Consider the following 17,340-nt stretch of genomic DNA (forward strand, 5'->3'; position numbering starts at 1 on the left):
TGTTGCTTCCTAATATCTATAGATATGGTTCTGAAATATGTTCCGTGAAAAAAGAAACACTGTAAAGTTATAAAGTTCTCACTATATGAAGAAGAATTATCAGTATCTTGACTTAACTTAAAAAGTTGTTAATATGTCTAACGGTTCATTTAGACCAAATGAACATAGAGCTAGAGCTAGAACAAGAGCATTCTTTCGTGATCTTTTAGTGCAAACGAGAACTCGTATTAATCTCAATAAGAACAACGAAAGAATGCGAAAGAATGAAATGCACCGTAGAAACTCATAAATTAAACAAGTGAACATTAAATAACTATTCAAAATTCAATGATCTCGTCATTATTATAGAATTCAATTGAAAGATAACAGTAGTAATAAATATATATGTATTTAGAACGGTTGTGGAATATTTTTCATTTTACGATTGCGTGTCGAATTGATTCAATAACACTAGGACTAGGGTCTAATTATGACACTGAATAAATATTCTTCTTAATAAGTTACTAGCTGCTCGCCCCGGCTCCGACCGGGATTTTTTTTATTTTTAACGTTTTTTTTTGGTCCTAAACGAGGTTAACTAACAAGAATTTCTTTTATATATAGACAATAAAACCTGAAATAGTACATACCTATACATATAAAACAGGTCTGCGTTAGTTTCTGTACTATTAAAAAATCACCTGGTTAATTTAAGTTGATAAAATTTGATAATATGCCGTTAGAAGTGCTTCCAAAAGAGATTATTTTTATACATATAGGTAATATAAACAACGTCTTTGTATATTAATCCAATTAAAAATTGAAATTAGTTCCTAGATCTAAAATCACATTAAATAATTCACAAGTCAAAATCGACGATGGAAGGTTTGTATTAAGTCTTTTGAATCTTATTATTTACTTATTTATTTTAGAAATTAAGAAAAGGTTAAGGAATATCTGATAATACAGTAAGATAAGTAGCGCTTAAAGCTGATCTTTTAAACTCAATTCTTACAACAGCTGTTAAAAGATCAACTACGTTTGGTCGCTCTAAAAAATATTAATTCAATATTAATATTTAATTGTCTAGGTATGGTATGATATGATGATACCCAATCGATTTAAGTTTTATACATATTTAAGTTTCATAATATCAAATAATTAAGATGTTAAAACAAGTCTTTATATCGCTTATTTGTATTCTAAATGTACAGAAATACAGAAAATATTAAGTTATTTTCATAAGTAGGCATCAGAATTTACTTTAAGTCCGATAGATATATGAACCCTGTTAAAAATACTTGTGATCTAAGGTCAAACATTCCATTCAATGTGAACGAATACAATTCAAAACATTTGTTTTGCTCAGCGTAGATACACAATATATATATTTTATGTAGTTTTAAAACGTGATTTATTTCATATTGTTCATTTCTAATGTAATTTGTAAAATACATTGAGACTGTAAGAAATAAAGCACGTTTTAAATCATTTCCTAAATGCAAAATAAAAAAGTATGTCAACTTTACATCCATTTCATTCACAGGACTGTCTTTTTACAATAAATTAAGTAGATATCACTTCGAAAACGTATCACGAATATTCTGTTACAACTTACACAACACTTCACTCCAATAACATAAATAATCACAAATATAATGCGATCCAAATAAGAATAGGAACGTCACTGCACCAAAAATCAATTGAAAATATAGTTACTATTAATTCGATTGAATTAACAGCTATGACGTCACAACACAACATGGCGCCGGTTGAATCCTATTCTACTTCGAATCACATAGTTGACATACTTTTTATACAACTACTCCTTTTGGTCCTCAAATTAAACTATTTCATATCAAGAGTTTGGTCAGTTCTGTTTCTCATTTTGGATAGTTCCTCTGCTTCCTCAATGGTGTCCGGGAGACGCATGTTCCGTGTTTCTGGTAGGAGTAGCACGAGCATGCTGCATATGATGCACATGCCTCCGAATATGACGGTCGGCATTGATTTGTGGTAGAGGGACTGAAATTGAAGATTAGAATTAGGAACTAACTCTGATAAAATTAGGAAGTTACTCGAAAATCTAAATTAGTTTACATATATTATATAGTCGGATGTAATATGTTGTCGCGATGATTTTTTAAAGATAAGGTTTTGAATTTTGATTAAATGCAATGTGCTAATAATTTTGATAAATAAGGCTGCGGGTTTTGAATTGCCCAGCTAGAAAAATAAACCATGGTAATAGTCTCACAACGGTCTTTTGCTGTGACAAGGACATATTAAACTACTTCTACATTCTATAACTTTTCTTATTTTGATGTATGTATTTTTATGGGCAAAGCAATTTAGGCGTAGTCTTTGGCTAAAATAATGTACTATATATTTTATACTACTTCAACATAATACCACTACCAATACAAATCACTTACCAATAGCGGCGTTAGAGGTGCAATAAGCGACCCGATCCTGCCAGAGGTGGAGCAAACACTCAAGAGCATCTGTCGCATGTTGGTCGGGAAGACTTCAGACACGTAGATATACACTGAACTGTATGTTAGCGTGACACTCCACTTGCCTATTAGGTACAGGACAATGGACCACCAGTTACCTGAAACAATTGTGATCGTTGTAAACTTTGGAAGGGCTTAGTAAAGGGATTAGGGAATGCTATGGAAGAAAAATGGCTTTAGTAGATGTTTTAGTTTAAGGGTCGATTTTTCAATGCTTGAATAAAACTTATCCGCCCAATAAAGTACACGATAATATTAAAATGTCAGAATACGTTTTTTAAAATGATAGTTTTATACATTATTCGACGAATAAGTTTTAACCGAGGATTGAAAAATCGGCCCTTAGTGATATAAGTTGATCGATTGGCTTCACTATATAGGACAAAGTCGCTTTACAACACATACGTTGTCTCAATACTTAGATCATGTTTAATTTTTAAAATCTATCTGCCCACCTATACACATCACAATTAAGGAGCCAATTAAGGATGCATTCCAATATTGCCCCTGCTGCAGGTAGGTGAGTAGCCGGCTTTAGAAGTAAAGTCTAAACACATTTTCTTCGTGGAAAGTTTCTCTTAATTTCCTAGTACATATATTATAACAAAAATGTCTTAGTATGATAATAAAACACGTATCAAAATTTAAAATAACACTTATAATGTATCACGTAATTGTAGTACATTACAGCTTTAATGCTAATATTGTAGAGAAAATATTCGATGCTTGTCTGATACGATTTCCTCAAAAATGATTGTACCAGGTACTAGGGACTCAATGATACCGATTTTCCGTATATATTTTTCTTCTACTAGGTACTAGAAAGCTACAGCTTCGCCGAGCAACAAAGGCTACATTTTTTGGTCCAAGTAAAGTCGGGGGAAGCGGCTAGTTATTTTAAATTTAAATAATGAAATGCATGAAATCGTGACCACAACTTTTGGTAGAATGTAGCGTCGGCGAGTGATGGAAAAACCATGTTAAATCGTTAAAATATTTTATTGGATACGCGCGTAATTTTACTTAATATATTTTTATTGTAATGCTGTTTTTCAATTTATAAAATTAAATTATAATTAATTATAGAAATAGTTTAAATACAGGAAATTTTATATTTTTATAAACTTAATAATTGCTTAGTAAATTACCTGTTTAATTCTTCACTACATAGTACATATAAAACAAAGTCGCTTTCTCTGTCCCTATGTCCTATGCTTAAATCGTTAAATCTACGGAATGGATTTTGATGCGGTTTTTTTAATAGATAGAGTGATTCAAGAGGAAGATTTTAACATATAATTTATTATGTTTTAGACAAAGCGACGATAGTTTTAGGCGAAGCCGCGGGCGGAAAGCTAGTTTATCATATAATTACCTTGTATGCCATGTACATGCCATGTTTGAATGAACAAATTAAAAAGAAAACTCTTTCGTAGAGATATTTTGTTATATAGGTATGTATAATATTACGAGGATAAAAATAACTATACTTGACATTCAATATGCGTTACAAGGTCTTTTATATTATGTATTATATTACATTATATGCAAGTTGTATTATTTGACCATTAATCATGGCCTACCTTAATAGACTTGATAGTTAATCACTGGGTAGTATTAATTCTTATCATTTATTTAATTACTCATAATATATCGATTGGTTATTTACGTTAAATATACTACGTAAGATATGGAATGAGCGTGTCGTACGCGTGATAATTTTTTTTTATAATTTTGTTGACAATATCTACATTTAAAAGTTGCCAATAAATCTTAATACATATATTTAACAAAACATCAAGATATTTGCAGTATTGTAAAAAAAAAATAAAAAAAGTAGTAGGATAAAGCGCATTTTTTTAACTTATTCCGTGTTTTAACCTGATGAGAGTGAGTAAAACGAAACATTTTGTTAAATTCTAAAAAATGTTGCGTCTTTACTGATTTCTATCTTTCGCTTCGTATTCGAAAAAATGCTTCACAAGGAATAATTTCAACGTAAATCAGAGATCACGTCGGTGTTCTCAAATGTTGTGATAAAATAGTAATTAATGAAATGTGCTTCGCAATCAATTAATACACGTGTATTCGTATTTCACAACGTTATCTAGGTCATTACGAACAAGAGAATCCCACGCATATTCATATACTGAGATATATGTTCAGTCTGTGGGTTTACTTGTGTATATCGATACTTATATTAAAATTGTGAAAGTGTATATGTAACGCTTGGCTACACCATAGCATAGACATAGATTTTAAAACACTAATCAATCCCTAATGGGTTGAATAAGGGAATGAAAGTTTTTGTCCGCGAGTGAAGCCACGGGCAGAGCTAGTAAGCAACGTAATTTAATCCAGTTACACAGAATACATAATAGTAGCTAAACGCTACCAGTTAGTAAATTATGAACCTCTTATATGATGGTTTCTGACTATCCTCCATTATCAAAAATCAAATTTATAAGTGAATTTATGAAAAAGGGATGAACATACTAACCTACAAACTTTCACGTATAGATTATAATATAATCTTAATCTATATTTGGATAATAAAATACGGATTACATATTTCATTTAATATTATATGATTGTTTGGCGAATATATTAATATTCTATCTGTTTTTGTTATCGATACCGATTGATTTTTGTAAAGTCTTATACTTAAGGTGATTGCAACGATCTGTTCCCAGCCAATATCCCGCTAGATGGCGCTGAATTCTACATTTCTAGTTTATTTGAGTTTTTGCGTAATTGGAATAGTCATCAAACCTAGGAATAGTCATGGCGGTTACTGAATATTATATTTTATTGAAATATGTTATATCATTGCCTTAAAATCCACCCAATTCGGTAAAATTATGCGTTTTAACATCTGTCATTGCATACAGGGTCGTTTACACACACAGACGTATACAAAAATGATAAAGATTTAACTCTAGATGGCGTGAATGTAAAGCGCGTCACACACGGTGAAGATACTACCTATAATATTTTATCTAATCTAGTAATATTTTATATTACAGTATCTTAAGGTATCCGGTATCAGCGTTCTGACCATCATTTTTCTTTTTTCGCTGTAGAACCGCCATCCTGTTACAAATGACCCACAAAGGAGAATGACCACGGGTGGTATCGGTAAAATTTTAGTTGTGCCACGTATTCGTTATATTGTTAATTCCTATTTGTATTTATAATGATCATATGTATCAATATTAAGTCTTAATTAAACCGGATAAATTGAAATAATAGTAAAAGTAAAAGTTTTTCTTTTGAAACATGTATGAACTTTCGCATTAGTAGGAAGTAGGATTGTTATAAAAATAAAAGTTATATTTGTTGGCGTAAACTATTTTATTGTAATTTTGGGAAATAAATAATGTCAAAATTGATTACCTACAATAAAACGCAGTTTTATTTTATTACCTACATTACACTATTGTTTTTTTTTTATCAAAACATGTATTTGAAGTAGCAAATATGATATCATGCTGATCCAAGCATTTTCACTCAAAACTAATATCACTAATGATTTGTAAAAGTAAATTATTTCAAAATACATTTCATAACCAACAAGTAAGAATAATTATTCATACAACAACAAATCAAAAACACTATTTACTATGGAAAAAAAACCAGGAAGGTGAAAAATATATTTACGATTTCGATGCACTCGACTTTTAGTAAAATAATAGGTAAAAATATTATTATGGTTTTGATCACAGACATATCTGTGGTTTTGATTTTAGCTACTAGTATCAGAAAGCTGCGTGTTCAATGCACGTCGGGGTCCCACAACTGTGGAGGAAGGAAGGTAGAATACCTCCATCGAATAAGTGAAGTTTCTCGACATACTCGATTTGCCGGCCGGCCTCAATGAAGATTGTCCGAAAGTTGTATATGTGCTCTGTAACGAAAAAATTTCGCTAGCGCGATTCAGAGTGAGGTGTCGTACAATATACCTAATGAAGTTTTTCATCTTTTTATTTTACTGCAAATACAAAATAAAAATTAAACAATGGTAATGTAAATTCTAAACAAACTACTACCAAAATACAATTAGAACAAAAATCATTTGACTTGTTTATTTCACCCAGAGGCCAGAGGCGGCTCGTGACAAAATTGTATAGGTGTTCACTTGAAATAAAACAACGAAAATACAATAGCGTTCGGGATGATTTATTACAAAAAAATGAGCACCACATTTTATAAATGTCTATAACACTAAAAATTACAAAGTACAGGCTATTTCAAAGCGAATTCAATGACTAGGTATCAATAATTAGTAAATCACCGAATTTGCATTCGCGAGCGTAGGTATCCATAGTGTTTGTCACTGACGGTCACTGACCTCTATAACTTATAGTTATAGAGGTCAGTGGTGTTTGTTGTGTAAACATGTATGTATTTGAGTAGTTAGTAGCATATTATATTCTGAATTTCTGATCCATGCCTATTCACTCAAAACTAATAACACTAATGATTTGTAACAGTAAATTATTTCAATAGGTAGGTATTTGAACATTTCCCAACAAGACGTAAGAATAATTATTCGTAGGTATACAAGATACAATAACAAATCTAATACACTATTTATTATTTTATTATTTACTAGCGGTCCGCCCCGGCTTCGCCCGTGGTACATGTTTACGTTTTCTCTCCATAAGAAGTAATAGCTAGAGAGCTAGCGCAAAGCTACCTGTATGTATTTGACCAGACCTGGATTTTTGTGTGTTGATTCCCCTATACCTACTATACATGAGATGAGGAGTCACTAAGCCCAGAGTGGTGGACGGGGCGCGCGCTTAGGTAAGACAGGTGCAAATTTTTGGCGAACTTTGAAACCATTTGACCACGTCTGCCATTTTGATATTTGAAAATAGATTATTATTACTATCGGAAAATAACAATGGCAGACCATTATCACGCGGATAACATTCTGGCAGACACTTATGAAAGTGCTGAAAAAAATACAATTTTGAAAGTATTTGACCAGATCTGCCATTCATATATGTTATTTATTAGGGTCTTAAAACTTATTTTCGAAACGGCAGACATTTTCATTGCGTACAGACTTCAGCAGACAACAAAACTTTACAGACTTCAGCAGTCAACAAGACTTAGCTTCTACATGGTCAGATGTATATATGTATTACGTTCCCTGACCTTACATCAATGATTTACTTTATTAATGTTTTTATGGTCATTTACATTTAATTTTGAAAACTATGGAATAAAATTTATAAATTTGATGATACAAAACTAAATATACATTTGTAAAGAATCTCAAATATAAAGTTGTATTGCAAATAACAAATCATCATTTAAATATTTAGTTTATTTCTTTATTTAAGAAACAATTAACAATTACAAAACAACATAAAAAAACACGCATGCATTTATTGAAATGTTCATTCATCATCACTATCGTATGGCGTTGTGTGACTCGTCTTCATAATCCATTGAATCGGATTCTGTAAAAGTAAAACGTAAATTATATAATAAAAGAAATGAGTCATTATAAACTTACCTAGTAAGGCAATGCCTTTGATGTCGCACGATGCCGCCGCGCCGCCAGTGTAGGTACTTCTGCTGCTACATGAAAATATGCTAGGGTTGCAACAAATGGGAAATAAAACAATTGTGATTATTACTATTATGATGTAATCATTTATTCATATTATGTACATTCAAAACAATTGCTATTATTAAATCTGATGTAATTATTTTTTCATAAATATATAATTATTATTAATTACATAATATATTGCACTGTGAAATATTTACGTATCACTTTATTTTTGATGTTCTTAATTGTCTTTTATAAAATTTAAGTGACGCATTCGCATTGGGATCAACAATCCGATAAGAAAAGAATGGAGACAACATATACATAGCTTTGATTTCAATTCTACAGATACAAAATATACAATCTATCTAAAATGATACAACGGATGTTTCCTGCGTTTTCTCGTCAAAATACCGAAACAACGTAATTATTGTATAGTAGTTGGGCGTGAAAGTAAAAAAACAAATGAAAAGTGTTTTCCATATGATTATTTATTAAATTTACGCGATTAAGAATAATTTCAACGATACAATTTAGTAACCGAGAATTCAGAGGATTAAAGAAAATACCTGCCTGATCATTTTATCAAACTCTAAAAGAATTATGGTTATTTCGCATCACTCGGTTTATTAGTTTGGTAATAATTATTAAAGGTAGTTACAACCCTAGCCATTGAGTCGAACGGTAGGCAACACAATATCGACTTTGTGCGGGTACATATGGTACATTTCTTCTTGCTGTGAAGCGTAATTATTATTATTAGATTTTTTAGGCTATTTTGAATCAGCTGTTCTAATTTAATTCTAGAAATTTATTAAAACGTGATTTTTTTAAAAGTATATTATGAGTTTATAAATACCTCAACCAATAGTTATTGTGTCCTATCCTCATTTCTTTATATCTTCGTAGTTAACTAAAGTGTTAAATTTACATAACCTCAACAACAACATTTACACTGCCACTGCACTAAAACTAAACTAACTAGCTCTCTAGCTATAAGAACCATCCTCGTACTTCAAGGGATATAATAAAAAAAGAATTATCGAAATCGGTTCAGCCGTTATCGAGTTATGCGCTTACCAACACATTTTGCGATTCATTTTTATATATAAGACTAGCGGTCCGCCCCGGCTTCGCCCGTGGTACATGTTTACGTTTTCTCTACATAAGAACCATCCTCGTACTTCAAGGAATATAATAAAAAAAGAATTATCGAAATCGGTTCAGCCGTTCTCGAGTTATGCGCTTACCAACACATTTTGCGATTCATTTATATATATATACTAGCGGTCCGCCCCGGCTTCGCCCGTGGTACATAATATTTACGTTTTCTCTACATAAAAACCATCCTCGTACTTCAAGGAATATAATAAAAAAAGAATGATCGAAATCGGTTCAGCCGTTCTCGAGTTATGCGCTTACCAACACATTTTGCGATTCATTTTTATATATAAGATAAGATTATGTGAAAATAACCAGGAAGGTGAAAAACATATTTACGAAAACATAGTAACATAATATGGCTGTCGCTACAATAATTATATTTCAATTTTATCTTTTTATACCTAGTAGAACTGGCCGACGAATAAAAAAAATCGTATTAGAATAAATACAATAAATTACGGAACAAAAAAAGGATTGTAACTGAATTAGGTATGTTTGTTTCTGGGCGCACCGTTTTCGACGACGCGACGCGCGACGTAAGCGTATAGGTATAGGTACCTACTTTGCTAAAACAAACTAATAAAATTGTGTGTCTGTCTGAAAATTCGGAAAAGCATATTTTGCAAGTTTGTAATTACTTTGATAGTTTACCGATTTATAATAATTGTAATTGTAATTGTATAATATATAATTTGCAATGTGGTGAAATTTCATAAAAATCACGGGCCAATTTTTTGTTTTGAATCCCACCGAAAATATAATTGCGTTATTAGAATAATTAATTACTATACCTACCCACGATCAATTATTACAATATAGTCTCAAATGCATACTAGAGAAATATTGCAATTTGATTCAATTAAAATGCATAGCATACAAAAATAAATTCACAACACAAGAAATTCCGCGCGCAAATCATAGCGCGTGTCAATGCAATCAAGAATGTTTTATATCAAGCCGACGCGGACGACGACGCGACGCCGAACAAAAGTACCTACGACGGACGACCACGCTTCGAGTTGCCAAACAACATGAGTAATAAATTGTTTACAAAAAAAACAAGTTTTCCATTTTTCTGTATGAGTAGACAGAACTTCAAAACGCCACCTGCTACGGTTTATATTATGAACGATTGTTATAAAAATAAAAGTTATATTTGTTGGTGTAAACAATTTTATTGATCAATAATTTTGGAATTTAAAATTGTCAACATTGATTACAATAAAACGCAGTTTTATTTTATTACACTATTGTTTTTTTTATCAAAACATGTATTTGAAGTACCATATAATATTATGCTGATCCAAGCATTTTCACTCAAAACTTATATCACTAATGATTTGAAAGTAAATTATTTCAATATACATTTCATAACCAACATGTAAGAATAATTATTATTATTCCTACCTACAACAACAAACCTAAAACACTATTTACTATGGGAAAATAACCAGGAAGGTGAAAAACATATTATTATTTACGATTTCGACGCACTCGACTTTTAGTAAAATATAGTAGGGAAACATAATATTATGGTTTTGATTTTTGCTACTAGTATAAGAAAACTGCGTGTTCAAACTACTTGTTTGTCTGTCTGAAAATTCGGAAGTACTTTGGTAGTTTACCGATTTATAATAATATTGTATATATCGTTGTTTAAAAAATATTCAAACACAATAAAATATGATATATGTACTGATTTATCACTGGTTTCAGTGATGAACTGATGAGTCAATTATAGCCACTATACTTTCGTCATACGTGTGTATGATTGATGTGATTTGCAACGTGGTGATATTTCAGAAAAATCACGGGTCAAATTGTCCCACCGAAAATATAACTGCGTTATAAGAATAACTATACCTACGATAAATTATACATAATACAATATAGTCTCAAATGCATACTAGTGAAATATTTTATTTGAATCAATAAAATAAAAAAATAAATAAAAAATAATAATAATACAAAAATAAATTCACAACACAAGAAAATCCGCGCGCAAATCATAGCGCGTGACAATGAAATCAAGAACTTTCGAGCCGACGCGGACGACGAAGGAGCCTAACAAAAGTACCTACAATCATAGGCGGCTCGTGACAAAATTGTATGGCCGTGTTCACTTGAAATAAAACAACGAAAATAGGAACCTACAATAGCGTTAGCAGTACAAAAAAAATGAGCACCACATTATAAATGTCTAAAAATTATAGAGTATTTCAAAATGAATTCAATTATTATTTAGCAATAATTAGAAAATCCCCGAATTTGCATTCGTGATCGTATTCATAGTGTTTGTCTACACTAATATTATAAAGAGGAAAACTTTGTTTGTTTGTTTGATTGTAATGAATAGGCTCATAAACTACTGGACATTTTAACAATGCAATGTTTGCAAGTTTGTGATTACTTTGATAGTTTACCGATTTATAATAATTGTATACTTATATCATTGTTTAAAAATATTCAAACACAATATGATATAGGTACTGATTTATCACTGGTTTCAGTGATGAACTGATGAGTCAATGTTAGCCACAATACTAATCACTTTCGTCATAGATACATGTGTATGAACTATGATTGATGTGATTTGCAATGTGGTGAAATTTCATAAAAATCACGGGCCAATTTTTTGTTTTGAATCCCACCGAAAATACATATATTACTAATTGCGTTATTAGAATAATTAATTACTATACCCACGATCAATTATTACAATTTACAATATAGTCTCAAATGCATACTAGAGAAACATTGCAATTTGAATCAATTAAAATGCATAGCATACAAAAATAAATTCACAACACAAGAAATTCCGCGCGCAAATCATAGCGCGTGTCAATGAAATCAAGAATGTAATTTTATATCAAGCCGACGAGCGACGACGCCGAACTAAAGTACCTACAGTACCATTTACCTTCAGTGTACAATACAGTTTACAGACCTACGACGGACGAACAATAATGAGTAATAAATAAAAAAAAACATAGTTTCTAAGGTCATTAGTTTTATTTTATTTTATTGTTATTTTCTTTGAACGATTGGAAATGAAATTACTCAATTTTTACACAGAACTTTGATTTATTAGAATTATGCTCATTATGCATAAGATAACGAACGCGAATGCACGACATCTAGCGCGTCAATGTCTAAACATCGCCTTTCGTTTAGACATTGACGCGCTAGATCTGTAATAAGTATATAGTCTATGCGCTAGATGTCGTGCTTTATGTCGTGTTTCGCTTGGCAAAAGTCACGCACACTACTGTAGAAGTGTCAAATTTTTCCGGTATTTTACTGTTGTTTTTCTAAGTAAATATTGTAAATTATTGATTAAAAAGGTCGAACGCGCACACATTTCATTATAGAGAAGTGATAAAATGATTAGTTTTAAAGAAATAGTGTCTGTGTTAAGTGTTTAGAGGTAATCAAAAATGTATGGAGGGACGGTCGGAACATCAACCTTAAGGCTGCAGTCTAGCAAAATTGCGTTTTCAACAAGTTATTTGACAATTTTTTCCCGGCTAATGAAATGATAAACTGAATTTTTTTTTCTTGTTTATCAATTAGTGTTATATACGCAATGCGCGTGAATTTTTTCACATTTATAAAGTTACTTTATGTTACCTTAATCAGGCCTTCAAAATAAGTCTCTTTCCGCCAAAGACATTTCGAGCTAAGTTTGTGCACTCACTACGTTGCAACCGATTACAATTTACACAATCTGATCAGCACATTATTATCCTTATATAGTCGTTATTAAAAACTGCTGAATACAATTGCCGAAAAACTTATGATTTTCTTAATTAGAACGTTATAAATTCATTAAATTTCCCATTTTTTGCCTTACAAAATCTATTGATAAATACTGCTAAAAGTTATTTTTTCCATTAATTTATTCGAGTTGGTTGAAGACCAATGAGTATTAATCCTTTAAAAATTTTTTTTTCTGAATTTTGATAATTCTTTAAATATTAAAATATATTTAAAATAATTAGGAAAAATCCTAGCGAATTTCTTTAGTCGCGCTCCTTGGGCCGGAGCGTTCTGACGTGTGCTCTACGCTCGATTTTCCTTCATACCGAAGTGAAAGTTGCTCTACTTCATTAAATTTAATATTTTTGTTAATTGATTATTTTTATCTTAGTTTTGTGCAAATATTCGTATTTTTAAACATTTGATTTCGATATGGAAAATAAACGAAAAAAATACGCGTGTAACTACTAGAAAAAAATTTATCTTCGAACATAAAGTTAATGAAACCAAATAGATTGCAAAGGTGATTGGCAACAATTTCTTTATTTTACGGGGTGTCAGTAAAGGGATGTATATTTCTTTAAAACTAAAGTAAGCTCATAAATTTTCTTATAATATAATTTTTTTGAAGTTCCAAAAATGTTTATTTTTCGTTTGAGAAATACGAAATATAATATAAACTTGTATTGAGAACTTGAACTTCCCAAGTTCATCCGGGGAAATCCCCATACGGGGAAAATGATTTGTTTACTCCAAAATTGATCCGAGGTGTTTTAATTTTTTCTTCTAGTCATTTTCAACGTAGCGGCATGTTGTTTGATTATTAATTTTGTAACTTAAATACAGGATGTTGGTTTTATATTCTGATCTTACCGACGCGCTGACAAATTTAGTCCGCCATTTCTAGTTTAGTCTACCAACTCTAAGTACCAATATTAAAACGAATGGATTATCATCACATCATCAAAACTCAGATGTAATGGAAGATCACAATAACATAGAAAATTCAGTGGCTGTTGAGAACTAAACAAACAGAAGTAACAGAGACGCGAAGAATAAAAAAAGAGGACGAAAACGATAATTCGTTGATGCTTTCCCTTTTCGACGCATTGTTAGGGTACATCACCAATCTGCAAAAAACAAAACTGATGATTCCCAATTGCTGATTAAAAATGAAAAACAAATAATCGACAACAGTGGTGAAAATTTGCTGATCACAATGAAACATCCTTCAGTGGTAGCAGATTTACTCATTTAAAATGTATCGGTGAACAGCGTAAAGGAGAGGAGGACAGGAAAACATTATGAATGTGGATGGTGGATTGTATACAGGGTGTAATCGATAAGTATGTGCAGGCGATTATGACGTTATTATTGCAGGTATCAAAAAACTTAAAACTGATATCGAAATTACTTTACCTAATGAGCAAAATGACAATAATAACTTTTTAAAAGTATAACGAGAAATATCTAAAAAATTTACTTTATACACTCCCATATCAAAAAGGGAAAATGGGACTAGTAGAAGTTAAATGTCTAATTCCGGCAAAAGACATGAATGCGGAAGATGCGGTTAAAAAAAAATTAATATTTGAAATACAATGCAAAAAATAACACTTTTGTCATAGATAAGAATCATGACTATTTTTTTCAAATTCAGGGACAACTAAACGTTGCAGAAGCAGAAGTCTGCTTATTTGCTGTTTGGACTGGAGTGAATCATTCGTTAAAAATAGAATATATAAAAAAGTATGTAACGTTTAGGCAAAATAAAATGATGGACCATTATCAAGATTTTACATAAATTGCCTACTGTCAGAATTGATTGATTCGAAACTTCAGCATTCGATGCCATCAAGGACCCATCCTATATCATTCAAGCGATTGAAAAAAAAGAGATATATCCAGTGCAACCGATAAAGCATCAGAATGCTAGCAAAAGATTTATTAGGTTTATAAATATAAATCTATATATTATACATAATATAATAAATCTGTAGAAGACGCGAAGACTGACATCCGCGCGGACGGAGTCGCGGGCGGAAGCTAGTCAGAAATAAATATCTTTTGTTTTCATTTCTGTATTTTTCTATTTTATAATTTTTTAACACAAACATTACATTTTTTTTATTATACTTATACAAAATTTGTTTATCCGTTTTATTAGTTAAACTGAACAACTTTCACTAAGAAACTTAGGTCGAAAAAAATGTATAGAGTTATGCATTTTGTATGGAAAGCTTATTTTTTTTTATATTTCGTCCAAATTTCTTTGTAAAAGTTGATCAGTTATTTAAACATGAAGTTGAAGATATCAATAGAAAGTATTCGCAAATCTTGTGTACTGATAAAAAAAATCACCCGGTGTAATTTTCACGAAAATTGTTTCAAATTGTCATTTTTGGTACTTGTTACGAATATTAAATTATACGAATGATTTAATTTTTTAAAATTAAGTGGAGCAACTTTCCCTTAGTACATTTGTATTATTTACATATAGGATGACAGGATGCATTTGTTTGCACTACTAGACCAAGCCCTTAATAAGAAATAGATAATTTTAATGAATTATAACGCTCATTTATACGTCTTTGCCAGTAAAGTTAAATTGTATTAGTTATAGATAAATAGTTTATGTAATATTAAATGTACTTGCTGTTTGCATATTACGTGTTATTACGTATTTTACCTCCAATTTTCAATCAATTTAAAGTAAGTATAATTTATATAATTTCGAACTAACTAAATAATTAATTTTTGTTCATATTATTTTATTAGAAAAAATAAATTTGAAATTAATTGTATTTTTTTCTGTAAATGAACTATCAATTAAGTAATTGACGTAATATACTATATGTACAATGTACATACTTTTTGGTTTATATCGTACTAGAGGTCCGCCCCGGCTTCGCCCGTGGTACATATTTCGCAATAAAAGGTAGCCTATGTCCTTTCTCGGGTATCAAAATACATATCTCCATACCAAATTACATGCAAATTGGTTCAGTAGTTTAGGCGTGATTGAGTAACAGACAGACAGACAGAGTTACTTTCGCATTTATTTATTAAGTATAATATTAGTATGGATTTGAAATTTTTTTCTAACTTCGATGTTAATTTGGAAAGATAAAAGTTTCAGACGTCATTCATTCTATATCAGATATTTTGTCATGACGTCAACGCAGACATTGTATTTGGTTAGTTTTTGTACTAATTTAAAAGTAATTAATATTTGGACGTTAAAGTCATACTAATATTGTAAAAAATCGAGGATGTTTATTTCAAACAAAAACAGTTGATCGATCTGTTTGAGGTATAATATTATGTAGATAGACACGAGTGAAGCCACGGGATATACGAGTTATCAACAAAACATTGTGCAAGATAACCATTCTAACATTAAATAGCTTATTTACGTATACATTCTTTTTACATAAATAAGCTATTTATTCTAAAGGTAATTAAGAAAAAAACCCGTCACCACAATAATTTTAATCGAAAAGTAAAATTTTACAAGTATCTACTAATTTTGTTTTTACAATGCTACAATTTGAAACAAAATAATGTATTTGAAAACACACAGCCGTTTGAAAACTGAACACTATTTTACTCATTATAAGGTATGTTAATAAATTGTAATATTATTAAGTATATAAGTTAATAAATTAACTTGTCTATTATTCTAAAACAATTAAATACGTGCCAAGAAAATGTTACATTCAAATAATCCTAGTCCAGGTGTCAATGCATTAGTTTGGCTAGGTTCAGTAATTGGTATTTTTGTTCCGCCCTGATTAGTTTATATTTAACTGCTTTGTGGCACAGTTAAATATAACTTTCTGTGTGTCGCTTTGATATCCTGGTTATCCTTCTTTTCATATATTACGACGAGTAATTCTAGTATTTTAAAACTGTTCAAAAAGTAGTCTCATACATGTTTTAGATTCAGCAATATATGTATAAAATATTGGAAATTTCAAATCGAATTTATTAATGACTCGTTATTATTTTAATAATAAGTATTAATATAACATTCGTAAGTCTCTATATTGAATTTGAAAGCACTTTCTTTCCCCTTAAACCCCTGAAATTTAGAAATATTAGGAACATTTAGGAAACATTTCAATCTAATTACGTATTAGGATTTAATCCAAAAAAATTTTTTAATACATTTTCATAGTTTCCTTTGAGCATCAAACCCAGGACTTTTTAGTTAAAATATTGACGCGTTTAACTCTAGGAGGCGGTCGAAGTACGAGCCATAACTTAAGTTACAACATATATTTTACAAAGTTACAAAGTACTTGAAGTAACAAGCTTCGTGCGACCATTTGTTATATCTTATAGTGACAT

General features: G+C 30.6%; 1 protein-coding gene across 1 annotated transcript in view; it reads right to left on the bottom strand.

Moving 5' to 3' along the window:
- Positions 1-283: 283 nt before the first annotated feature.
- Positions 284-17,340, bottom strand: part of LOC149479815 (organic cation transporter protein-like) — a 37,669-nt gene continuing 20,612 nt past the window's right edge. Inside the window, exons 6-7 of the mRNA XM_089707407.1 lie at positions 2,415-2,593; positions 284-2,004 (exon numbers count right to left, since the gene is read on the bottom strand). Coding sequence (XP_089563533.1) covers positions 1,828-2,004; positions 2,415-2,593 — 356 coding nt within the window. The 3' untranslated portion in view covers positions 284-1,827. The remainder of the gene's footprint in view (positions 2,005-2,414; positions 2,594-17,340) is intronic.

The sequence above is a fragment of the Colias philodice genome, chromosome 19 (genome assembly GCF_061535455.1).
Source record: "Colias philodice isolate Cphi_HAF_F1 chromosome 19, ilColPhil1 Martin Lab GWU primary, whole genome shotgun sequence".
NCBI lineage: Eukaryota > Metazoa > Arthropoda > Insecta > Lepidoptera > Pieridae > Colias > Colias philodice.